This window comes from Pseudorasbora parva, chromosome 16 (assembly GCF_024679245.1).
Source record: "Pseudorasbora parva isolate DD20220531a chromosome 16, ASM2467924v1, whole genome shotgun sequence".
In the NCBI taxonomy this organism is placed as follows: Eukaryota; Metazoa; Chordata; class Actinopteri; order Cypriniformes; family Gobionidae; genus Pseudorasbora; species Pseudorasbora parva.
In genome coordinates, this window is record NC_090187.1 from 20,576,103 (window position 1) to 20,597,967 (window position 21,865).

Genomic DNA, 21,865 nt, shown 5'->3' on the forward strand with positions numbered 1-21,865 from the left:
CTGTCCTTCACTAAACTAGAGACCCATTTATAGGGTTTTGGCCTGTGACTACCCTAAAAATTCCCCAGGAACCCTGAATGCAGCAGCAGTGGCTGAAACAAAGGGAGGCCACAATGATCCATTCAAATATATAAATAACCATGTTTGGAAATCTTAAAACTGACAATACACATCTATTTCATACTTATTTAGAGAAATAGATATCCTCAGTGACATTCCAGTGGTGTTTTGGAAAGTGAGAAATGCATTTAAAGGCACTTTAAAGACTTCTAGCTGTGTGTTTTAGGCAAATGCTTTCCACAGGGAAAAGAAGGGTGGGCCACACTGTGCGTGTCCCCACTGATGCCAGCAGCCAATCACAGCACTGGAATGGGCAAGTGCCAAATTGCAATCTCCTCCTCATCGAAAAGGAATAAAAGTAACCTTTGAACAGACACAAGCTTTGCTTTTCTAGTTAAGAATGTATGGTTATGAATTTATTTGCAATTCTACCTCAATTGAATTACTAAATTGGAATTTAAAAGGCATTCTCGATTCAATTCTGAATGATGCACATCCCATATAGTAGCCTGGATGCCAGCCGAACTTAGCCCCGCCCACAAAATGCTTTGGTCAGGCGGTTCAGTCTGGACTTGATCCATAGAGGAGCAATTATCCCCGAACAGAACTGTTCGCCCTTAACAATAGCTTCTCGAGGGGGTTCTCCGGAAAAAAATGTTTTTTAGGGGCTAAAATGTATGTTATATAGGCAAGATTACCTGCTAAAATTCGTACTCATGGGTCTATATATCACATAATAGTCGCTTCAACCCGCGGACATAGAAAACAACCAGCGGAAAAAAACGCGGACTTGGCAACACAGTGCAGTTGAGCTCTTTTGACATTTGACAATGCGTCGCTTCGTTGCTGATTGGTTGTAGATCTATCCAATCGAGGTCTTTCCTGGTTCGGTTGAAACATGCCCTATAATCACAGCCCAATGGAGCAGTTTCAGACTCATATTCTGACTAGAATTGAGTATGACCACGTCAGGCTACCCATATCGCTCACGCCTCTGAACACACAACAGCTTGCAAATGACAGCCGAGTTGTGAACAAGTGCATTGATCTCATAAAGATGATTTCAGCAAAACCTAAATGAAAAGAGCACCTAACAATCAGGAACAACCTTCTGTGATCCCTCCAATACAGCCATAACAACACAAATAGTACAAGATATAAGGTCTCTGTCTAGATTGTACAACATTCCCACAGTCAGAGTGCTGCAGATTTCAGGGTTCCGATTTATTGGCTTTGTGCATCGTCAGAAACATCAAATCCTAACAAAGGTTTATGAATGGAACAGGACAGCCTTCAGCCTATAGTAACACCCATGATTGCAGAAGCCTCAAGAAAACACCATCGGGAATATGAAAATAAATGGTCCCATGAGAGCAGGACAAAGCCTACGGGAATACAAATGATTTCCATTACTCCTCAGTTATGAGTCCCCAAAAGCTCCTTTGAGTATTAGCAACAAAAAAAAAGGGCAAAGATACAGACTCGTAATGGAAGGGCTCAACAGAAAATGTCAAATTAATGAAAGGGTACTTTGAATAATTCATATGCCATTTGAAAATTTGTTTGTGATCGAGTAGCAGAACTGTTGTGAAAAGGAAACTATGTCTTTGGCCTTTGAGTTCAACCTAATTTTGAAAAGCTTCAATAAGAATATAAGAATAATCGCATAAAAGCATTTTTATCTCACACAGCTCACGCAGGGAGACTGATATTCTAGAGCAGTGCATATATGAACTGATGGGACACGCCCTAAAAATGGGCCTCAGGTCTGTTATGATGGGTCATGAAAAGCAAAGGAAAATTTTTTTGAATGCCAAAATAAAACTGCAACAAACTGCATCTGAATTATCTGTATTTTAGTGCAAATGTATCTGTCATTTGCTTAAATGACAAATTAGTCAGATGCCAACATAACATTTCTTCTGATAAACAGTTTTTTTTCTGAACACTGTTGGCAGCAGACATTTTAATGATTTTGATACTTGAATTATTACTTGTATTTTTGATTATTAACATTATTTTTATGATTATTGTTTTATGTTAATATTAAATCTCAATATTTTAATTAATATTTTTGTTATTTTTGTATGATATAATCAGCATTGACTGCACTGCAATTGACTTCCAGTGTAGAAATTAGATCCTAAAGAGATCCTAAAGCAAAACCAGTTGAGAACCACTGATCTAGAGCATCAGTACAATGCTAGCTAGTCTTGTTCATAAGACAGAAGGTAGAAGAACAGAAAACACATCTGCTTTCTGTGAGACTCACAAGAAAAACTTCTCGTCCCAGATGGGGTTGAGATTGCCAAAAACAGTTTTGGTCCTGCGTTTGGTCTTTCCCACTTGTACTGTGACGTAGGGGTCGCTGGAGCCTGTCTTGTCTTTGGCTTGCAAACCTTGAGCACATAAAACTAGAGAAGGGAGAGAGAAAAAAAGACAATGTTTAGCAAATTGTGTATTCTTGAAGCAAGCAAAAACATTTGCATTGTAGATAAAATGCTATTGTCTGAAGAACTGAAACCTATAGAAACATGTTTTAGTGCACAAAGCAATAACCGAGTATTGACAAAGATGGATTATAGCCCAGGGCAATGGGGCCAATGCCAGGGTTCTTGAGTTTAGAGACCCGTGGTGACCTGAAACCCGAAAATCTAAAACTGGTGTTCATTGGTGCCAGTGACTGCTGGAACAATGAGAAATAACTGAACTAACTAGCTGAGGCTTCTGAACACATTATGCATTATGAAGGCTTATGCTTCGTGACAAAAAAAGATTAAGCAATGTAGGCAAGGCTTACTCTTGCTTGTTTTTTTTTTTTTTTTATATTTGCAATGTAATTTCTCATAATTTGGACATTATTACACAACTAAGATATTTTAGACCAACATCGGGTAGATTCTGAATCAGTACATTTGGGTAAATCCATTCACTTTGACCATCTTTAGACAAGATACATTATTTAATAGCTTTTAGTTGTAAATCTGTGATCTTTATAGCCTGGATGCCAGCCGAACTCAGCCCCGCCCACAACATTTGAGCTCGGGCAGTTCGGTCTGGACTCGATCCATAGAGAAGTGATTCTGCCCGAACAGAAACTGTTCGGACCAATAAAATCATCAGGGCGGGCTTTAGACGATGACGGACAGATGATAAACAGTAACGTAATAATCATGCATGTCATTAAAGGCGTTTGGATTATATTTGTTCCAATCCTAAATGGAGAGCTTGTTTGTATGCATTAACCTTCACTATTTCTCTCTGAAAATACGATCATGTTGGTAAGTAACTGTGCTTTTTTTATAACCTTAAAATCTTTTTTTTTTTTTTTTTTTTTTTACAACACAGGCAAAGATTGTTTATTTCAGCGTGCGTGCAGACAGAGTTGCCAAGTTTTTACAACTAAACCCACCAACTACAAGCCCAAAACAATAGCTTCTTGGGGGGTTCTCTGGAAAAAAAAGGCGTTTAGGGGGTAAAATGTGTGTTATTTTGGCAAGGTTGCCTGCTAAAAATTTGCATTCATGGGTCTATACATCACATAATAGTCGCTTCAACCGGCAGACATGGAAAACAACCGGCGGGAAAAAACGTGGACATGGCAACACAGTGCAGTTGTGTTCTCTTGACATTTGACATCTAAAGTTATGCGTCGCTTCATTGCTCTGATTGGTTGTAGGTCTATCCAATTGATGTCTTTCCTGGTTCAGTTGAAGCATGCCCCATAATCATAACCCAATGGAGCAGTATCAGACTCATATTCTGACTAGAATTGAGTATGACGACATCAGGCTACGATTTTTAGATTTTTAGAGACTTAGACAAAGGTTGAAGATTTTAAGTTACGCTGGTGCCAGAGGCTTCGCAAGACCACAATCCATCCTTGAACATAACTCATGTCCTATTTGAATGTACGTATACATATGGCACCCTAACTGATAACTAAAACGTCAATTCAAAATAGACGAATGTGCAATAAAACAACGTAAAAACAGTGTGTACCTTGACTGTGGCACTAAACTCAGTCAATGGGGATACCATTCGTCACAGAGCCAATAGTAGTTCACAGGAAGCTCTTGCCTCATTAATTATGAACGAGCAGGGTGCTAAATTATTCAGGGAACATATATCCTTGGGCTTGGAGACAGACAGAGATTGGTGCAATGTCACCGGTCTGGTTGAAGAGGGTAATATAGTCCGAATAGTTTAGCTAGAATGAAAGAATGACGGCATGTTTGTGTTTCCAGAGGTGTGTTCACACATTGATGGCAGTTTAGTCTGTCAGACAGTGATGGTCATACTGGTTGTGGGCTCAAGGCACAACACTATGGCAAGCCGTTTTAGCATTAAATACACCTTCGCATACTAGTCATAAATCAGTTTTGACTAGTCATAATTCCAGTTCCAGATATCTACATATAGTGACTATTATGTGACTAGTCATAATATGGATTGAAGATATCTACAATGTTAATTCGACTAGTCATAATATACATTCAAGATATAATGCTATTTTGACTAGTCACATTCTTCCATTGACTTCCATTGGAAAATATTTCCAGATATCTTCAAATGAGTTTTGACTAGTAGAAATTGTAATTAAAGATATCTTTAATTGATTTAATACTAGGCATAATTCTAATTAGAGATATCTCAAATTACAATTGCACTAGTAAAAATTATAATTAGAGATATCTCTAACTGGTTTTTGACTAGTCATAATCACATTTAAGATATCTTTAATTCATCAAATTTAAAGATATCTAAAATACATTTGTAGATATCTGCAAATAATTTATTACTAGTCAAATTATAATTGTAGATATCTTAAATTGGATTTTTGTCTAGGCAAAACTTAATACGAGATATATTGAATTGGAATTCTTCCTAGTCGAAACTCATTTAAAGATATCTGCAATTTAATTATAGATATCTCTGTCTGATTTTTGACTAGACAGATCTTTCTTTGGAGATATCTGCAATTAGCTTTGTGACTAGGAAGAATATAAATGTAGATATCTAGAATTAACATTCTGACTAGTCAAAAATAATTTATAGATATCTTAAACATGCATGCAAATATGCCTTAGCTAAGCCACACCTTAAACATTTTATTAACCAATCCTACCGCGGAAACCGTTGTCATCTGCCATTTTGTTTAAGAATTGCATAATAAAAGTCCTGCGTCTTTGGTCATTTTAAGCTCATTTATATAGAAGGAAATCAAACGTATGAAAATAAAAAATGTACCTGGGACATGTGTAAAAGTGACATATAATATGCTGAGAAGATCAAGAAAGTTGTTGTCTTATTCTAGGCTATATATTAAAGTAATAAACAAGGTTGAGATGTGCATGCTGTGGATTAAATTGTGTTAGTTTTTATTCCCAAACGAACACATTTAAAGCTAAGCATTTGGCCTTATTTCTGGTGCAACATTACATATGTTATAATTTTAAAATAACTTTTCAACGCACTGGCGCTCATCACTCAACACAGCAGAATATCACATCGCAGATCTTTTGCTATAATACAACACACCACTCCCACCTTGTGGATTATTACCTTTATGACACGAGTAAACACAACGCAATGTAGCCTACTAATCAATGTAATCAGTAGCTACATCATGTCAATGTTATTTAAACATTTATTAACCTGTAATCTTTTTTTAAATCATTCTTAAATGTTTTTGACTGGGTCTGCTGGAGACATTTAATCATATGCACCCAAATGTTGTCACTCGTCGATTATTGGTGGAAAATTTCCTCACGTCACAACCCTACACAACAGCGCAGATTTGACTAGGAGCAGGTACAATTCAGATATCTTAAAATAGAGTTGTGACTAGTCGAAATTGAATTAGAGATATCTCTAATTACCTTTGCGTATGTGTGACGGTGACGCGTCTATTGAAGATATCTCTGACGTCATTACAGATATCTTTAATAGAGTTTTGACTAGTCAAAATGTATTTAGAGATATCTCGAATCAGATTTCTTACTAGTGCAATTATAATTGCAGATATCTCTAATTGTCATTTTGACTAGTCGAATTATAATTATCACTAGTCAAAATACAATTGCTACTATCTTTAAATATATTTATAGATAGTCAGACAAAGGTTTAAATGCTAAAATGGCTTGGGATACAACACTCGATGATAGATAGATAGATAGATAGATAGATAGATAGATAGATAGATAGATAGATAGATAGATAGATAGATAGATAGATAGATAGATAGATAGATAGATAGATAGATAGATAGATAGATAGATAGAAAGAGAGAGAGAGAGAGAGAGAGAGAGAGAGAGAGAGAGAGACAGACAGACAGACAGACAGACAGACAGACAGACAGACAGACAGACAGATAGATAGATAGATAGATAGATAGATAGATAGATAGATAGATAGATAGATAGATAGATGGATGGATGGATGGATGGATGGATGGATGGATGGATGGATGGATGGATGGATGGATGGATGGATGGATGGATGGATGGATGGATAGATAGATAGATAGATAGATAGATAGATAGATAGATAGATAGATAGATAGATAGATAGATAGATAGATAGATAGATAGATTGTATCAAATAGCAAAATTGTAAAATAGCAAAATTGTATCAAATATTAAGACATATTTTAGAGAATAGGTCTTGAATTACGTTGTTGTTGTTGTTGTTGTTGTTTTTTTACTCCATTGGCAAATCGGTGCATGATGCAGTCAAAATAACTGAGAATTCACTTGTGCTGAAACCCATACTAAATAAATCAGTGCATGAATCCTTTCTAAAATAGGAGTTTCGACCGTTGGTCAGAATAAATTAAAGCAGAGAGCTGTTTTTTCTCTCTTTGTTCTATTGACACTCTGGCAGTGTTGCAAGCTTGGCAATAATTCGCAGCCTCTGTTGACCCTCAAAGTCAGATGAAGGAGCATCACTGATACAGACACATAGGAGCAAACTTCACCTGGCACACTGCTGAACTAATACAATGGCTTCTGGAAGAAAAAAATATGACTGAAACGATGTGAGGATATATATATATGTCATGCAGATGGACAGAAACTGTTCTTTATGATTCAGAGAGAAGGACGCAACAGCCTACGTTTCTGTCCATAGCAGATGGTTGTTGTCGTCTGGCAGTTTGAGCTGTCAGAAAACAAGCAAAACTCTTGGCACATTTTCCAAACTAAACTGAGCAGCATTTCCTCCCTGTAGGGTCTGTACCAGCGACATACGCAGAGATGCATAAATAGACATTAAGGGCGAATCCCATGAAAGTTGTCTAGAACATGCTCGGCCAAAAGACAACTGTACTAGACAAGTTCATAATATTTTAAATTATTTTTTTTATGATAAGTTGTCAAGAACATGCTCAGGTCAAATTTAACTGCAAAAATAATTACATTTTTATTTAATTTGTATTTACATTAATATTACTTTTTTTTTTTACACATTTTGCTTAAAGTTTGCATTTTGTTGTGTAATAATTTATACTTATTTTAATTTATATTGTAATTTTAAAACACAGTGTGTTCATTTTATTTCTTACATTTGCAATGCAATATTTCCTTATTTGAACATTATTGCACAATTAAAATACTATAAACCAACACTAATTCTAAATCAATTTTAAATCAATCGATCCATTCGTCACTTTTATATTAACCTACCTTGGACCTCTAACATTTGCATTCTCTGTGACTTTATCATGGCACTTAAGCAAATTCTCATTTTGATGTTTGCTTGAAATATGACCATGTTAGGTTATGTAAGATTTGCTCATTGCTTACCCGTGATGGTAATTTTGGCAGACCACTTGGACGTCCCCTCCAGCACGGCCTGTTTGGCTGTCTTCAGCTGGGTGATGAAGTCTTCTTTTGTAAGCTGAAACATCTCCTGAATCACCTCGAACACCTCAGGTCGGTTTTTCTCCCTGATTTTCATCCGTTCCTTCATGGCCATGATAATGTTTTGGGTTTTGTCCTCAGCTCCGTGTTTTGAGCTCTTCTCTACTGCACCTGTGGAGGACGATGAAATTTACATGCGTTCTTACATACATCTCTGATGATATGATTTCAATTTGTATACTGTCCGGTTTTATTCTGTAGAAACCATGCAGAAACCACCAAAGACACTTTAATATATTATGCGTTTTATTAGACAGGCGAGCAACTGTTTAGATACATAAATTGACAGAAAATGAATCATTGTTATACAGCTCAGCACAGTTAAGTCTTATTGTTTAATTCTTGTTTTCATGATTTACTGTGAGCACCATGTTTTACTACACCTAATATTGATTTATGTGAAAGTGTCTCATAGTAGCCATCAAGCAAACGTACAGAGTAGCATTATAACATAATTATAATTATAACTTTCAACAAACTCAGCGCTGTGTATGAATGACTGGAAAAGCTGAAGCGACTGTCTGCAGCATAATAAAAGCGATACGAAATCAAGGCATCATCTTTTTTTAAAATAAAAAAGCCCCCCCCCCCCCCCCAAAAGGTCTTAAAGGTCTTTATTTGGTCTTAAAGACGCAAATAAAGCATCTTTAAGACCTACCAGACATTAAGAGTGGTAGATGTTGAAGTAAATATAGTATTGCACATCCCTAGTGTGGAGCCCCGAAACAGATGAGTATAGATAATTCAGTGCTGCTTGAAAATGCATATCTCTGCACCCTATTAAAATTAATAATTCATTCAGATGCATCATAAACACCTTGTAAATGCTTTATAAGAGTGTTCAAGAGGTGCTGGATGTGGGAAATTAAACCGTGTGTCTGTGAGAGAGACGGTTTACTGGTGTCTTGTCCCAGTTGTCTTTCTATTCACAGACCATGGAGAGAGATGTGATGCACTGCAAACCATACAAGTCAAACCAAACTCTCATACACACTCACACACTCTAAATATGAAGAGTTTGATGGCTCATTTAATAAATCTTTCTCTACACAGGCCCATTTGAGTCTCTGGCAGACAGCCATGTCTGTGAGGTTTAATAGGGAACTATATATCATACACAGTCTGACTTTACCACTCATCTGAGTGCTTACACTGGTGGTGATGGTTATTCTGTTAGTGCTCAACAATAAAATGAACAGCTGCCAAATGCAAAATGTCAGCGATGAGAGCTGCCACATGACGTGACAGACAGATAGACAATGGCTTTTACAATAATGAACATTGCTCATGCATTATTTTTAAACTATTTTGCACATGCAAAACTCGCCGTCACAATGCAAAAGTGTCGCTATGGAGTGTGTTTAGGTCTATTACACCTATTTTAATGCAAAAGTAATAGTGATGTTCGACTTAGCAAACACCTTAGTGGTTTGAATGCATAGCTGATATAAATAAAATTGGATGAATAGTAATTTCCTGCAACTTAATTCAGATAAAACAGAATTTTTAATTATTGGACAGAAAAGCTCCACAAGTAGTAACCTAGAATACTGTCTAACACTTGATGACTGCTCTGTCAAGACCTCGTCGTCAGTGAAGAACCTGGGTGTGCTCTTTGATACCAATCTCTCATTTGAAAGCCACGTTTCTACCATCTGTAAAACTGCATTCTACCATCTTAAAAATATATCTAAATCACGGCACATGCTTTCAATGCAAAATGCTGTTAGATGCAAAACAGTTAGTACATGCGTTCATGAGCTCATGGCTAGATTATTGTAATTATCTACTGGGTGGTTGCTCTGCTCGCTTAATAAAAAAAACTCCAACTGGAACAAATCGAAGCAGCTCGAGTTCTTACTAGAGCCAGGATGATGATCATATTAGCCCAGTTATGTCTACACTGCACTGGCTCCCTATTACACATCGCATACATTTTAAAACCGTACTTATTAATTACAAACACATTATACTCCATCACGTCTATTGCGGTCTCAAAACTCTGGCCAGTTGATAATACCTAGAATATCTAAATTAACTGCAGGCAGTCGATCCTTTTCCTATTTAGCACCTAAACTCTGGAATAGTCATCCTAGCATTGTTCGGGAATCGGACACTCTCTGTCAGTTTAAATCAAGACTAAAATCGCATCTCTTTACTATGGCATACACATAGAACATTTTTAACTTACATTATTCAAATCAATTGACTGATTGTTAGGCTTCATTAACTATATCAGCCGGAACCGGGAACACATCCCATAACACCTGATGTACTCATTATATCATAAAAAGAGTGGCATATATGCTAATGTTAGTCTCTCTGTTTATCCCAAGGTATACTGCAGTCAGCCATATTCAGGCCGTGTCCGGATCGGATGGTGGACCTGCGCCCAGACATGACCAGCGCACCTTGGAGTGTCTGCTGAGACCGTGTCAATTAGTGCCTCCCCTGAATTTGCCTCACCGCCACGTCATCCTAAATAAACCCATCTCCGGCCCGATGACTCCAATCTTTCAAATATTCATATTTTTGTGTCCTCAATTAACCTGTCTCTTACGTGATGACCAGAAATTTTGAATATTCTGATCTAATATGATTTCTGACCTGTAAGGTTTCCAGAATAGTAATCATACACTGTTTATTAAAGGACAACTCCGGTAAATTTTTAAGTTTATCTTGATCATTATACCTTTGTGAGTACAGTCTATAGAAAAAGAAGCCGAATCTCGGCATCTGTTATAGAAAAAACAGATGCCGAGAGCCCCCACTCAGCTAAAACAGCATTTATGAGAGCATAAATGTAAAGGGTGTCTTTGTGCCTCATATCAGACACAAAATGCAATTAAAATGTCTGTCCAACCTGAACAGGGCCCTTACATAACAACGAGATGCATTTAGCCACTTAGCCATTGTTTAATTTCACCTGTTTTAGACGGCTAGCTGTAGTCTCGCGCTTTCTAACATGAGTGACAGTCCCTCCAAATAGAAATAAACTAATGATTGAATTATATGTTGTAACTCCAACCGTTTACTGAACTGAGACATGTTTTGCTGAGAGAACTTATGAACTCACAAGCAGCTGATACTGAGCATGCGCGTGTAACTGAAGCGGCAGCGGTTCTTGGATCAGCAGCACAGAATCGAAAACCGTTTCTTTCGGACACGTTCAATACAGAGAACCGACGAGCTGATGAGCAGAGCTTCTTCATACACACAACCCTCTTCCCAACTAGATTATTTGCCTTTTTTCCAGCTACAACGGATTTCCCACGGGACTTCAGCACAAGACTACAGCTAGCTGTCTAAAACAGGTGAATTTAAACAATGGCTAAGTGGCTAAAACGGATCTCGTTGTAATGTAAGGGATGGGTTCATGTTGGACAGACATTTTAATTGCATTTTTTGTCTGTTAAGAGGCATAAAGAAACCCTTTACATTTATGCCACCATAACTGCCATTTTAGCTGAGTGGGGGCTCTGGGCACTAACTTTAACAGCGTGTTGCAAGGACCAATCCGTTTAGTTTTTTTTTTCTTTTTTTCTATAGACTGTACTCACAAAGATATAAAGATAAAGATAAACTTTGAGTTGTTCTTTAATAGGCCAGAGGAGAACTGGCACCCCGACTGAGCTTGGTTTCTTCCGAGGTTTATTTTTCTCCATCATGCCCTGATGAAGTTTTGGTTCCCTGCCACTGTCATCTTTGGCTTGGCTTGCTCAGTTGGGGACACTGAAATTATGATTTAAGTTATTCAATTAAATATACAAATACAATTGATTAATTAGGTCTTATTTAATTCTATAAACTATAATACTGTTTTCTCCAGAACGACTATACAGCCAAATCAAATTTTGAAGCAATATTGTCCTGTTTAACACTGTGAAGCTGCTTTGTCATTGTAAAAGTGCTATATAAATAAAGTTGATGGATTGATTGATTTGAATAGTGACTAACAAACAGTCTAAAGATGAATTAGGCAGGGCTTGCAAATGTGAGTGAAATTATCTCATTGTTGAGCTCTGTCTAATTCATATTTAGACAATGCAAAGTTTGAATCATCTGTCTTTAAGACAGATGTGTGAATTGTAAAATGTATTTAGGAGCATGAGTTTAAAAAACAAAACATTCTGTCATTGCAGTAAGAAAAATAGACTTGTTTTCCCTTTGAATTAAATGGGCCCTAGAATAAACAATTTAATTAACCTTGCCAAAGTGAAATAATAAGAGTTCAGTACATGGATATCACATACTGTGAGTCTCAAAGACCATTGTCTCCTACTTCTTATGTAAATCTCGTGCATCAAAAACACCATGGAAAAATAAGTGATTCTCAACATAACGGCAACTGTGACGCAATCGCTGGGATCATTAATATGTACGCCCCCAACATTTGCATCTGTCCAAATATGTTCATTGTCAGGGGGAACTGCGCAGCCGAATCATCGGCTCTCTGCAGGTAAGCAAGCGCCATGCGAGGATAGCGATAACGGCTGGATGTTTATTATAATCGGATACCGCAACAATTTAATTCAAAATTGTTTGTTTGCTCGGCCTATTTCACCGCGGACAGTTTTTCTAACCTGGGACAATATCAAGCAAGCTTTGCTCAGCATCTAAAACTAAATGGATGAAGAAGAAGATGAGTGTAAACGATATTTGCTGGCGTTGTAAAAAGATTTTAAGGATGCACAGAGTACTTACCAGCACAATCATTATTTTTGAGAGAAACAGTAAAGTGAATGCATACGAACAAGTTCTCCATTTGGATTAGAACGAATTCAACACAAGCGCTCTTTGGTGACGTGAATAATTGTTACTGTGGATCATCTGTCCATCATCGTATAAAGCCTGCCCTGACAATTTGATTGGTCTGAACTAGGGCTGTCAATTGATTCAAATATTTAATCGTGATTAATCGCACATTGTCATGAGTTAACTCGTGATTAATAGCAATTTAATTGCACATTTTCATCAGTTCTAAAAGTACCTTAAATGAATATGTTTTTAAGTTTTTAATACTCTAATCAGCATGGGTATGGACAAATATACATGCTTTATCCAAAAGTATGTTTTTTATAAGTGAAACCATACTCAGAGCATGAAGACTAGACATGTATCAAAGGTCACAGGTGTTTTTCAAAGAACTAGTTCATGTCTCTTAAGCCTAAGCTTAAATTTAGAATGAGTCACTCTCATTTTAAGAATATAAATAAAGGGAGTTTTTACACTGGCAGTTTAATTCAGAACAGGGCAAATTTTGTATGAAAAATTGGTCATGTGAAAGCTGTCATGTGGACCTGAGAGCGCTCCAGTACCACACCATACCTGGAGGAGGTCCATATTCCACGAGAAGGAATATAGTGTGGCCCCTTTAAGAGATACGTGTTCCCCATTGAACTGCCCTGCCGGTATTTTGTGTGTGTGTGTGCCAAACTGTGCCGTGATTCATGCAAACAGTGTGAAGAGCACAGACTCGGCAGCGTTTTTGTACAGAAAAGTAACCTGCGTATTCATTTTAGCCGATTGTAATGTATTTACTTCAATAAAACACGTTGTTAATGATTTACCTCGGATATGAGCGAGAGTCAGCTTGCAGTGCATTGCACTCAGGCAGCAGAGAATCTGCTCAGTGAAAAAACTAGTGATCGACCGATACTGATTTTTTATAACCGATACCGATTATTTGGATTTTTATGTGCCGATATCCCGATATATAGAGCCGATATTTATTTATTGTGTTATTTCTGTTTTTTACAATTGCAGCAACAGCACTGAACTGAGCTTTTTAAACACTGTAATTTTTGCAGTTTCACTCTTTACATACAGAACAAAAGACATCTACATCAATAAATAGTCTGTAAAAATTAGCTTTTTTTTAATACAGTGCAGTCTTTTTAACATTAATGCTTTTTCACCTTTTTATTATACAGCCATATTAACAACAGGCAAAATACATTAATAAAGTCTAATATTTTCAAATAGAGAACATAAATGAGAGTTGAGTCTATCAAATCCCCATAACTATGAGCATAAATATAAGCATTCATTTTAAACTACAGTTTTGAAAGGTTTATGTGTTTAATAGACTAAAGAGTGAATATTCTCTGGAATTGTAATAGCTATGATGTATTCCCGGGTTTGTTTCTTCTTCTTCCTCATCTAGTGCGGTATCAAAATTAATGTTTGTGTATGTCTATGAAATGCTGATGAGAGAGCGCTGTTTTCATCTCTGCGTTTAAATTACACGTCTCGCGGAGATAGGCCTAATACTACATTTTCACAGAGCTGTAATTATTAAGATGTTTATTATATAAATGTTATATAACAGATGTTAATATAATTAGGAGTTTTAAAGAGTCGGTCTTGTTTACATACGGTGACAAGCCTATATGCTGGAGCAGCAACTCAGTGAGAGAACGGCTGAACGCGACAAAACATAAACAACACCGAGAGAGAAATAAGTTCAGCGCTTTCCAACATGCTCTCATTCATGGTGGCCTAATAATTCATTTTCACGAAGCTGTAATTAATAAGATGTTTATTATATAAATGTTATATAGCAGACGTTAATATAATTTAAGGAGTTTTAAACGAGTCGGTCTTGATTGCATAGCCTAAGGTAGCCTATATGCTGGAGCAACAACTCGGTGAGAGAATGGCTGAACGTGACTGAGCATAAACACTTCTTCATAAAAGAAACAAATTCAGTGTTTTTACTTCCAACATGCTCTCATTCATGGCTGTTTTGTTTCATTCATGTGAAGTTACGTCTTTATTGTGATGACGGATTACCTGATGACTCTCTACAGCGCCAAGTTTAAACTACATAATATCACCTCATAATATCTTATTTGTGCATATCTCAATTGTGCATTACTGTTATGTTAAACAAAGTTTATTAATTAAGGGATGCAGGTTCTTTTACCTTTGAACACCGCTGTTGACTCATCTACCCTCAGACAGTCCGTTAATGGCGCGCTTGTATGCAATTCTCAAAGCATCCACAATATGGCGCCATTTATCGATAAAATCCGATATTTCAAAACCGATACCCGATTATGGGAAATGCTTAAATAGCGGGAAAAATATTGGGAATCTGATATATCGGTCGATCACTAGAAAAAACACACTTTTCTTTCGACCTGGAGTCTAATAAATGTTAAGCAGAATATGTGGTAGCTTATGTAGGCTATAGCTGCACTTGTTTCAGTGTAATGTTAACCCTTAACCCTTTTCTTTCCCTTTTAATGTTTGCTGCTGCATCCTTTACGTATATGGCTGATCTCAATTTCTCCAACTACGGGCCAATGAATCAAACAGAAAATGTGCGCTGCGTTAATCGCGCATTAAAATTAGTGCTGTTAAAATGAATTTGCTTTTTTTTGACAAACCTAGTCTGAACAGCTCTGGTTCGAGCATAGTTTCTCCACAACGGTAGCCTAGAAATCTAGACGCACCCTAGCGGCAGCAAATCTAATCTGCCGCAAGTGTAGTCGAGCAACTCTCAATACACTTCTGAGCTGTAAAAAACAAACTCTGGTCAGGCCAATCACATCGTGTATAGAGTCGGTAGGCGGGGCTTAACATAATGACGGCAGAGTTGCGCTTGCGTGCTACTAGAAAACACAGAAGCTGGCGAACAGCGGTCTTTCGAATCAGCTTTGACCTTGACTCTGGAAGACTTGGAGTTAAGCTTTTCTCTGAGAAAAGAACAAAGAACGGCACTGAAGTCATTCTTAAAAAGGGAAGATGTGTTCGGAGATTTGCCGACCGGATACGCGAAAGTTTAATCTATCATCTATTTAGCTCCACTTCACGTTGCTCTGGTAGGTTGTAGCTCTATCCAATTGTGTGCAGAGGGAGTTTGAAAGACAACCGTTTATCCTGCCCCTCGAATTGAACCCTGTCAATGGTGAATTTCCAGACCAAACATCTAGATGTGGGTCTGGCTTGTCAGGCTACCACAATGGATCAAGTCCAGACCGAATTTCTCCACTTCAAATGTTGTGGGTGGGGCCAAGTTCAGTCGGCATCCAGGCACTTTTACATGTCTTAAATTTGGGGACGGAAAAAAGATGTTCTTCGGGTTTGTTTAAAATTAAAAGTCTTTTTTCCCCTAGTTATTATCATAAACTGTAAAAAAAAAAAATATGGACGTAGTGTCCGTAATGTCACCCATAGGATTCTGAAGACCTGTTTTGAAGCGTAAAGTAGGGTCGACTTGGCAGCGCGTCACTCCCGGATAACAGAAAATGGGTAAAGAGGCGGGACGTGGGTGGAGCTGAGGTGATGCAATGACTAACAAACAGCACACAAACGACAACCCACCTGTCACTCAAAGTGGCCACGCCCTTAATTTAGAAGAACTTTAAAGCTTTATATAATGTAAATGAATGAGTTATAAAAAAAATCACCCCCTCATAGTTGTCATGAAGGGCAAAATTAGCCTTATAGACCAAAAACACAATTTGTACCAGGCTGTACATTTTTTTTTTTTTTTTTTGCTGTAAAGTTGGGCATTTTAACATGGGGCTCAATGAGATTCTGCTCACTTCTGGAGCTCTAGTGGCCAGTCGATTAATTGCAATTTAAGTTACTTCCGTATTGGCTTCAACAGCAACTGGGGAGGTTGCCGCTTGGTTATTATTGGTATAATGGTTTCACAACACATTGTATCTCTGTCATGTTCCCTGTGTTTGTTTATAGACTTTTGTTTTACTTCCTGTCTTATGTGCCATGTTTGCAGTCTTTTGTAGATTTTCACATTGATTTTCTCCGTGATTGCATCAACAGCTCCTAGCCGTCACTTACAAATATCTTATCTTGTAAAATGTGTAGTTAGTACCGCCGCTGCCAAAACACATTATACGAGTGATCGCAATTTGAAAAGTGAAAGTAAAAAAGCAAGTGCAAATTCAAAAGTATTTTAAATACCACAATTTCATTGGCTTCCTGACACCCACAAATTATATGCAAAGAATTGCGAGAAAACGCAAAAGCATTGACATTTTTTTTCCCATCTCATATTTGATTCCCTTTAGGGGCTCCATAGAATGCATTATTTTCTTTCAGAGTGGGCTGTGTTTTGAAACATATACTCACGTTGTAGACAGTCTGCGTTCAGGAGGTCCTGGCATTTCTCGTGACATTTCACCCCGCATTCAGAGCATCGCATGCCCTGCCGGGCGATGCCCCACAGCAAACCCTCACACTCATGACAGTAGGTGGGTGCGGTAGCCGTCCACACCTCAAAATTATGGGGTGTCGTGGAGGAGATGGGATAGATCAACGCTTGGAGAGTCTTTCTGAGCACATGCAGTTTCTGAGAAAAAGAGAGAAAGTTTACAGCAAACGGTAACAAACATAAACAATCATTGTTTATCTCAAATCAATTGAGGTTTTAGAAAAAAAAGAGCATTTGCATTGATCACAGGACTCAGGAATTACATGATTACTTTTCTAGATCCAATCAATTCCCAGCAGGAAAAAAACATAGCATTTTTTTTTTTTTTTTTCATTCAGTATTTCATTTCACTCTGAAAAGTTATTACCAAAAAATGATTCAGACACCAAATATTTTTTTTTTTTACTAGTGGGTGCAGGACACTATAGTTAATTTAAGTGAGAACAGCAAAATAAAGTAAAATATGAAATTAAATTTTTATGTCATATGAAATTAGGCAACATTAAAAAATTCATACAGTGGACTGTCAGAAAAATTTATGTTTAAAAAATGGGAGCAAAATTATTCAGACACTTTAACCTGACCATATTTTGCCTAAAGCTGGGTACACACAATCTCTTTGATCGTTAGTCTGACATGTTCACCAGCAGCCGATAAATGACCGCTGCGGTCAAATACCTCAGACGAATTTCTGGCGCACACTCCTGCAGTGTAACTTCTCCTATGAAAACCTTCAAATTAACTTCGTTTTTCAGGACAAACTGTGACCAAAATGAGCACTTCTTTGTAGCCACCATTTTAATCATGTGTGTATTGTAGCTTACGGTCACCGAACGTGTTTCTTGCGTGCATCCGTTTTAGCACGCCTCACCTATCGTAGGCTCGTAGGCTACAGTCTGACATTAATGACAGCTTAGATCTTACAATGTGACATGGCTTACAGAGGGGAACATGAGTTCGTACAGTCTGACAAGAAACAGTCGTAAAGGACTATAATAAATCGCACTGTGTGTACCCGGCTGAAGTGTTTTTTTTTTTTTTTCTTCTTTCTTTCTTTAATTGCTAATGTGACCATTTACACCACAGACCGAACAAACTGAACCATTGGTAAGGTTGACCTAAACTGGTATTATCGAATTGCGCACTTAAAATTAACAGCTGAAAGGTTGACTGTAATCCATAACTTTCTATCAAAGTTTGATAGTAAGACATTATCAAGATGAAGTTGTTCTAAAACGGCAAAAACCTGAATCTGGCGCGCCCTTGAGGGTTTTGAAAAGACAGCAATCAACCTGCAGTTTTGATGTATGATTTGACATTATCGAGTTTAATTACTTACACACTGCAAAGGGAATGCACACTGCCGAGGGTAACGCAGTTCCCTTTCGGGGAACTCGAGCTGCGTCGAAACGCTGTGAGAACGCCTCTGTTTAAATGCGTCGTGAAGCGCCTGTAGAACCATTCCATCGGAAAAAAGATCGATCGTCGGCGTGATGACGTCATCGACCGGAAGCTATAAAACGTCCGTGAAAACAAACAGGAACTAGCTTCTGAGCCTTCAGCAAGCGATCTGTGTGAACCTGTCTGTCTATTTGGTGTTTTTGTCTGTCTATTATACTAGAAAGCAGAGATTTTCCACCCTTTTTGTTAAATATTCAATATATTAACAGAAAAAAGAGAAAATAAGATAGATAGAATGGCGAGTGAAAGCAGCAATTTCAGAAAGTGTGTTCCTCCCTGCCCACGCTACATCACGGGCGGGGACACACATCTTCTCTGTGTTGCATGCTTGGGAGCGCAGCATGCCCAGGCAGCCCTCGAGGGGGCTGCTTGCGAGCACTGTGAGCGTATGCCACTGAGAACGCTGCGCTCCCGCCGGGCACTCTTCGAGGAGGGTGCCTCGGCTCGTGTTCCCCGCGGCTCTGGTCCCGCTGCCGCCGAGGCGGAGCGGAGGCTGCAGTCGTGGGGATCACAATTGGATGTTGCAGAGGGGTTAGAGACGGGCGCTGCCTTATCTCTGCCCTCACCTGCTCCATCCAGCGGTTCTTCTCGGGGCATGGAAGCACGCATGGCGGTTTCTTCCCCCCCGAGAGAGCCGCCGGTACTTCATCTGTCCAGCTCTGAGGAGGTGGACGTTGAAAGTATCGATACTGAAGATTCGCCACTTCAGTCCCCTGCTAGTGAGGAGCTAGTTGAGGTTTTGACGCGAGCAGTGGCCAGGTTAAACATCGACTGGCCCACTGAAAGATCTGAGGCAGGAAGAAAACGTCATAGTAAGCTAGACGAACGCTTCCTGCCGTCTCGCGCATCAGAACCTCAGCGACGGGGCCTGCCGTTCTTCCACGATTTGCACACCGAGGTGGCAAGATCGTGGAAGAGACCGGCTTCATATCGTGTCTTCAGCCCGCAGACTTCGGTCTACAGCAACATTTGCGGGCTGAGACAGTATGGTTATGGGGCGATGCCAAAGGTTGAAGAGACGCTTGCGAGCCATCTCTCGCCTTCCTCGGCATCGTCCCTGAAGGCCCCGACTTTACCCACCAGACCTCTAAAAACAACGTCGGCGATGGTGGGTAAAGCGTACTCGGCGGCGGGTCAAGCGGCTGCATGCCTGCACACGATGGCTATCGTGCAGGCATACCAGGCTGACCTGCTGAGGGATTTGGACGGTAGTGATGCTGTGGGGGGTGATATTATCGCTGAATTAAGATCGTCAGCCGATCTAGCTCTCCGGGCCACCAAGGAGACGGCCAGATGTGTTGGCCGCTCCATGGCAGCATTGGTGGCTACGGAGAGGCATCTATGGCTAAACCCCACAGACATCAAGGAGAGGGAGAAAGCCTTTCTGCTTGATGCGCCGCTTTCTCCTGGAGGCCTCTTCGGTGACGCAGTTCACACTGTCACCGAGAGGTTCCAGGAGTCGAAAAAGCAAGCTGCGGCGCTCAAGCAGTTCCTCCCTCTCCGGGTCCAGGTCCCTGGGGCTGCTGCTGATACCACCAAGCAGCCCAAGCCGAGTACGAGCTCCTCCTACAGGGCTCAGCAGAAGCAGAGCGTCGCTGCCCGAGCTCCCCCTCAGCGTGGGGACGAGGGGCGGCGCTCTCAGACGAGGCCTTCGAGGGGCAGGGCTGATCTGCGGACAGTCCTGATCGCCAAGAAGGCCTCGTCGAAGCGTTCCTGACGCCAGAAGCGTCAGGACGCTGAGGGTGGTTCCCCCCGTAGGGAAACGGTGCTTACCCCTGCCTACGGTACCCGTTTCCCTACGGCACCCTCGGGGGGCCGCGCTGCCAACCCTGCCGCAATGCCGGGGCGCAGTCGGTCTCCGCGGGCCACCCGAGGGTGGTCCGCACCCCCTTCGGGGGGTCCCCGAGCAGTCAAGTCAGTTGTTCCCTGCCGGTCCGCCGCTTCAGGGCACTGTGCTTGTTGCTCAAAATACACCAGAGGCCAGCCTCGAGAGGCTGGTTCCCTTAGTAGATTTTCTAGACGAGTGGAAACGTCTACCAAATATATCTCGTTGGGTCCTGCAGATAATAGAAAGGGGGTACGCCATTCAATTCGGAAGTCGGCCACCTCCTTTCTCCGGTGTCCTGCCTACAGAGGTGGGCCCGGAGCAGGCTCTGGTAATGGCACAGGAAGTAGAGACACTCCTGCAAAAAGGGGCTATAGAGAGGGTTCCCCCTCCCAGCAGGGAGTCTGGCTTTTACAGCCGTTACTTCATCGTGCCGAAGAAGGATGGGGGCTTACGCCCGATATTAGATCTGCGGCTATTGAATCGCTCGGTGGCCAAGCTCAAATTCAAGATGCTTACACTCAGACAGATTGTAGCGCAGGTCAAATCGGAGGATTGGTTTGTCACCATAGACCTCAAAGATGCGTATTTTCATGTCTCCATCTTTCCACATCACAGGAAGTTCCTGAGGTTTGCCTTCGGGGGAGAGGCATACCAATATCGTGTACTTCCCTTCGGTCTAGCACTGTCACCCCGCACGTTCACCAAGTGTGTGGATGCAGCTCTGGCGCCGCTGCGTCTACAGGGCATCCGCATATTGAACTATATCGACGACTGGCTGATTCTAGCGAATACAGAGCAGATGGCGGTTCAGCATCGAGATGCTGTTCTCGCCCATATGTCGAAGCTGGGGTTGAGGCTGAACGCCAAGAAGAGTGTACTTTCTCCGGCTCAGAGAACCACTTTTCTGGGTGTGAACTGGGACTCGGTAATTATGCGGGCGCAATTATCGCCAACACGCATAGCATCGATCCTGGCAGCCGCCAAAGAACAGAAGCTAGGCCAAGCCGTCACTGTGAAACAGTTCCAGAAACTGTTAGGTCTCATGGCAGCAGCGTCCAACGTGATACCTTTTGGCCTACTGTACATGAGGCCACTGCAGTGGTGGCTCAAGACAAAAGGGTTCTCCCCGAGGGGAAATCCGCTCCGCACGATCAAAGTCACGCGGCGATGCCTACGTGCTCTGGTCATGTGGAAAAACCCGGGGTTTTTATCTCAGGGTCCCGTGTTGGGGGCTCTTGTTCGTCGCGTAACGCTAACGACAGACGCCTCTCTCACGGGCTGGGGGGCGACCATGAGTGGTCGCTCGTCCCAGGGTCTATGGCAGGAGCATCAGCGGCACTGGCACATAAATCGGCTAGAGATGCTCGCAGTGTTTCTTGCATTGAAACAGTTCCTGCCCGACCTCAG

At 40.3% G+C, this 21,865-nt stretch overlaps 1 protein-coding gene across 4 annotated transcripts in view; it reads right to left on the bottom strand.

Annotated features, from left to right (window-relative positions):
- The window catches only part of LOC137043632 (protein unc-13 homolog C), a 548,445-nt gene that overhangs the window by 462,701 nt on the left and 63,879 nt on the right, over positions 1-21,865 (bottom strand). For all 4 annotated transcript variants that reach the window (XR_010898550.1, XM_067419931.1, XM_067419930.1 and 1 more), the window contains exons 7-9: positions 17,088-17,307; positions 7,866-8,093; positions 2,333-2,474 (exon numbers count right to left, since the gene is read on the bottom strand). Coding sequence is in view for 3 of the 4 variants with exons in the window: in XM_067419931.1 (XP_067276032.1) it covers positions 2,333-2,474; positions 7,866-8,093; positions 17,088-17,307 (590 nt within the window). In the remaining variant the exon portion in view is untranslated. The remainder of the gene's footprint in view (positions 1-2,332; positions 2,475-7,865; positions 8,094-17,087; positions 17,308-21,865) is intronic.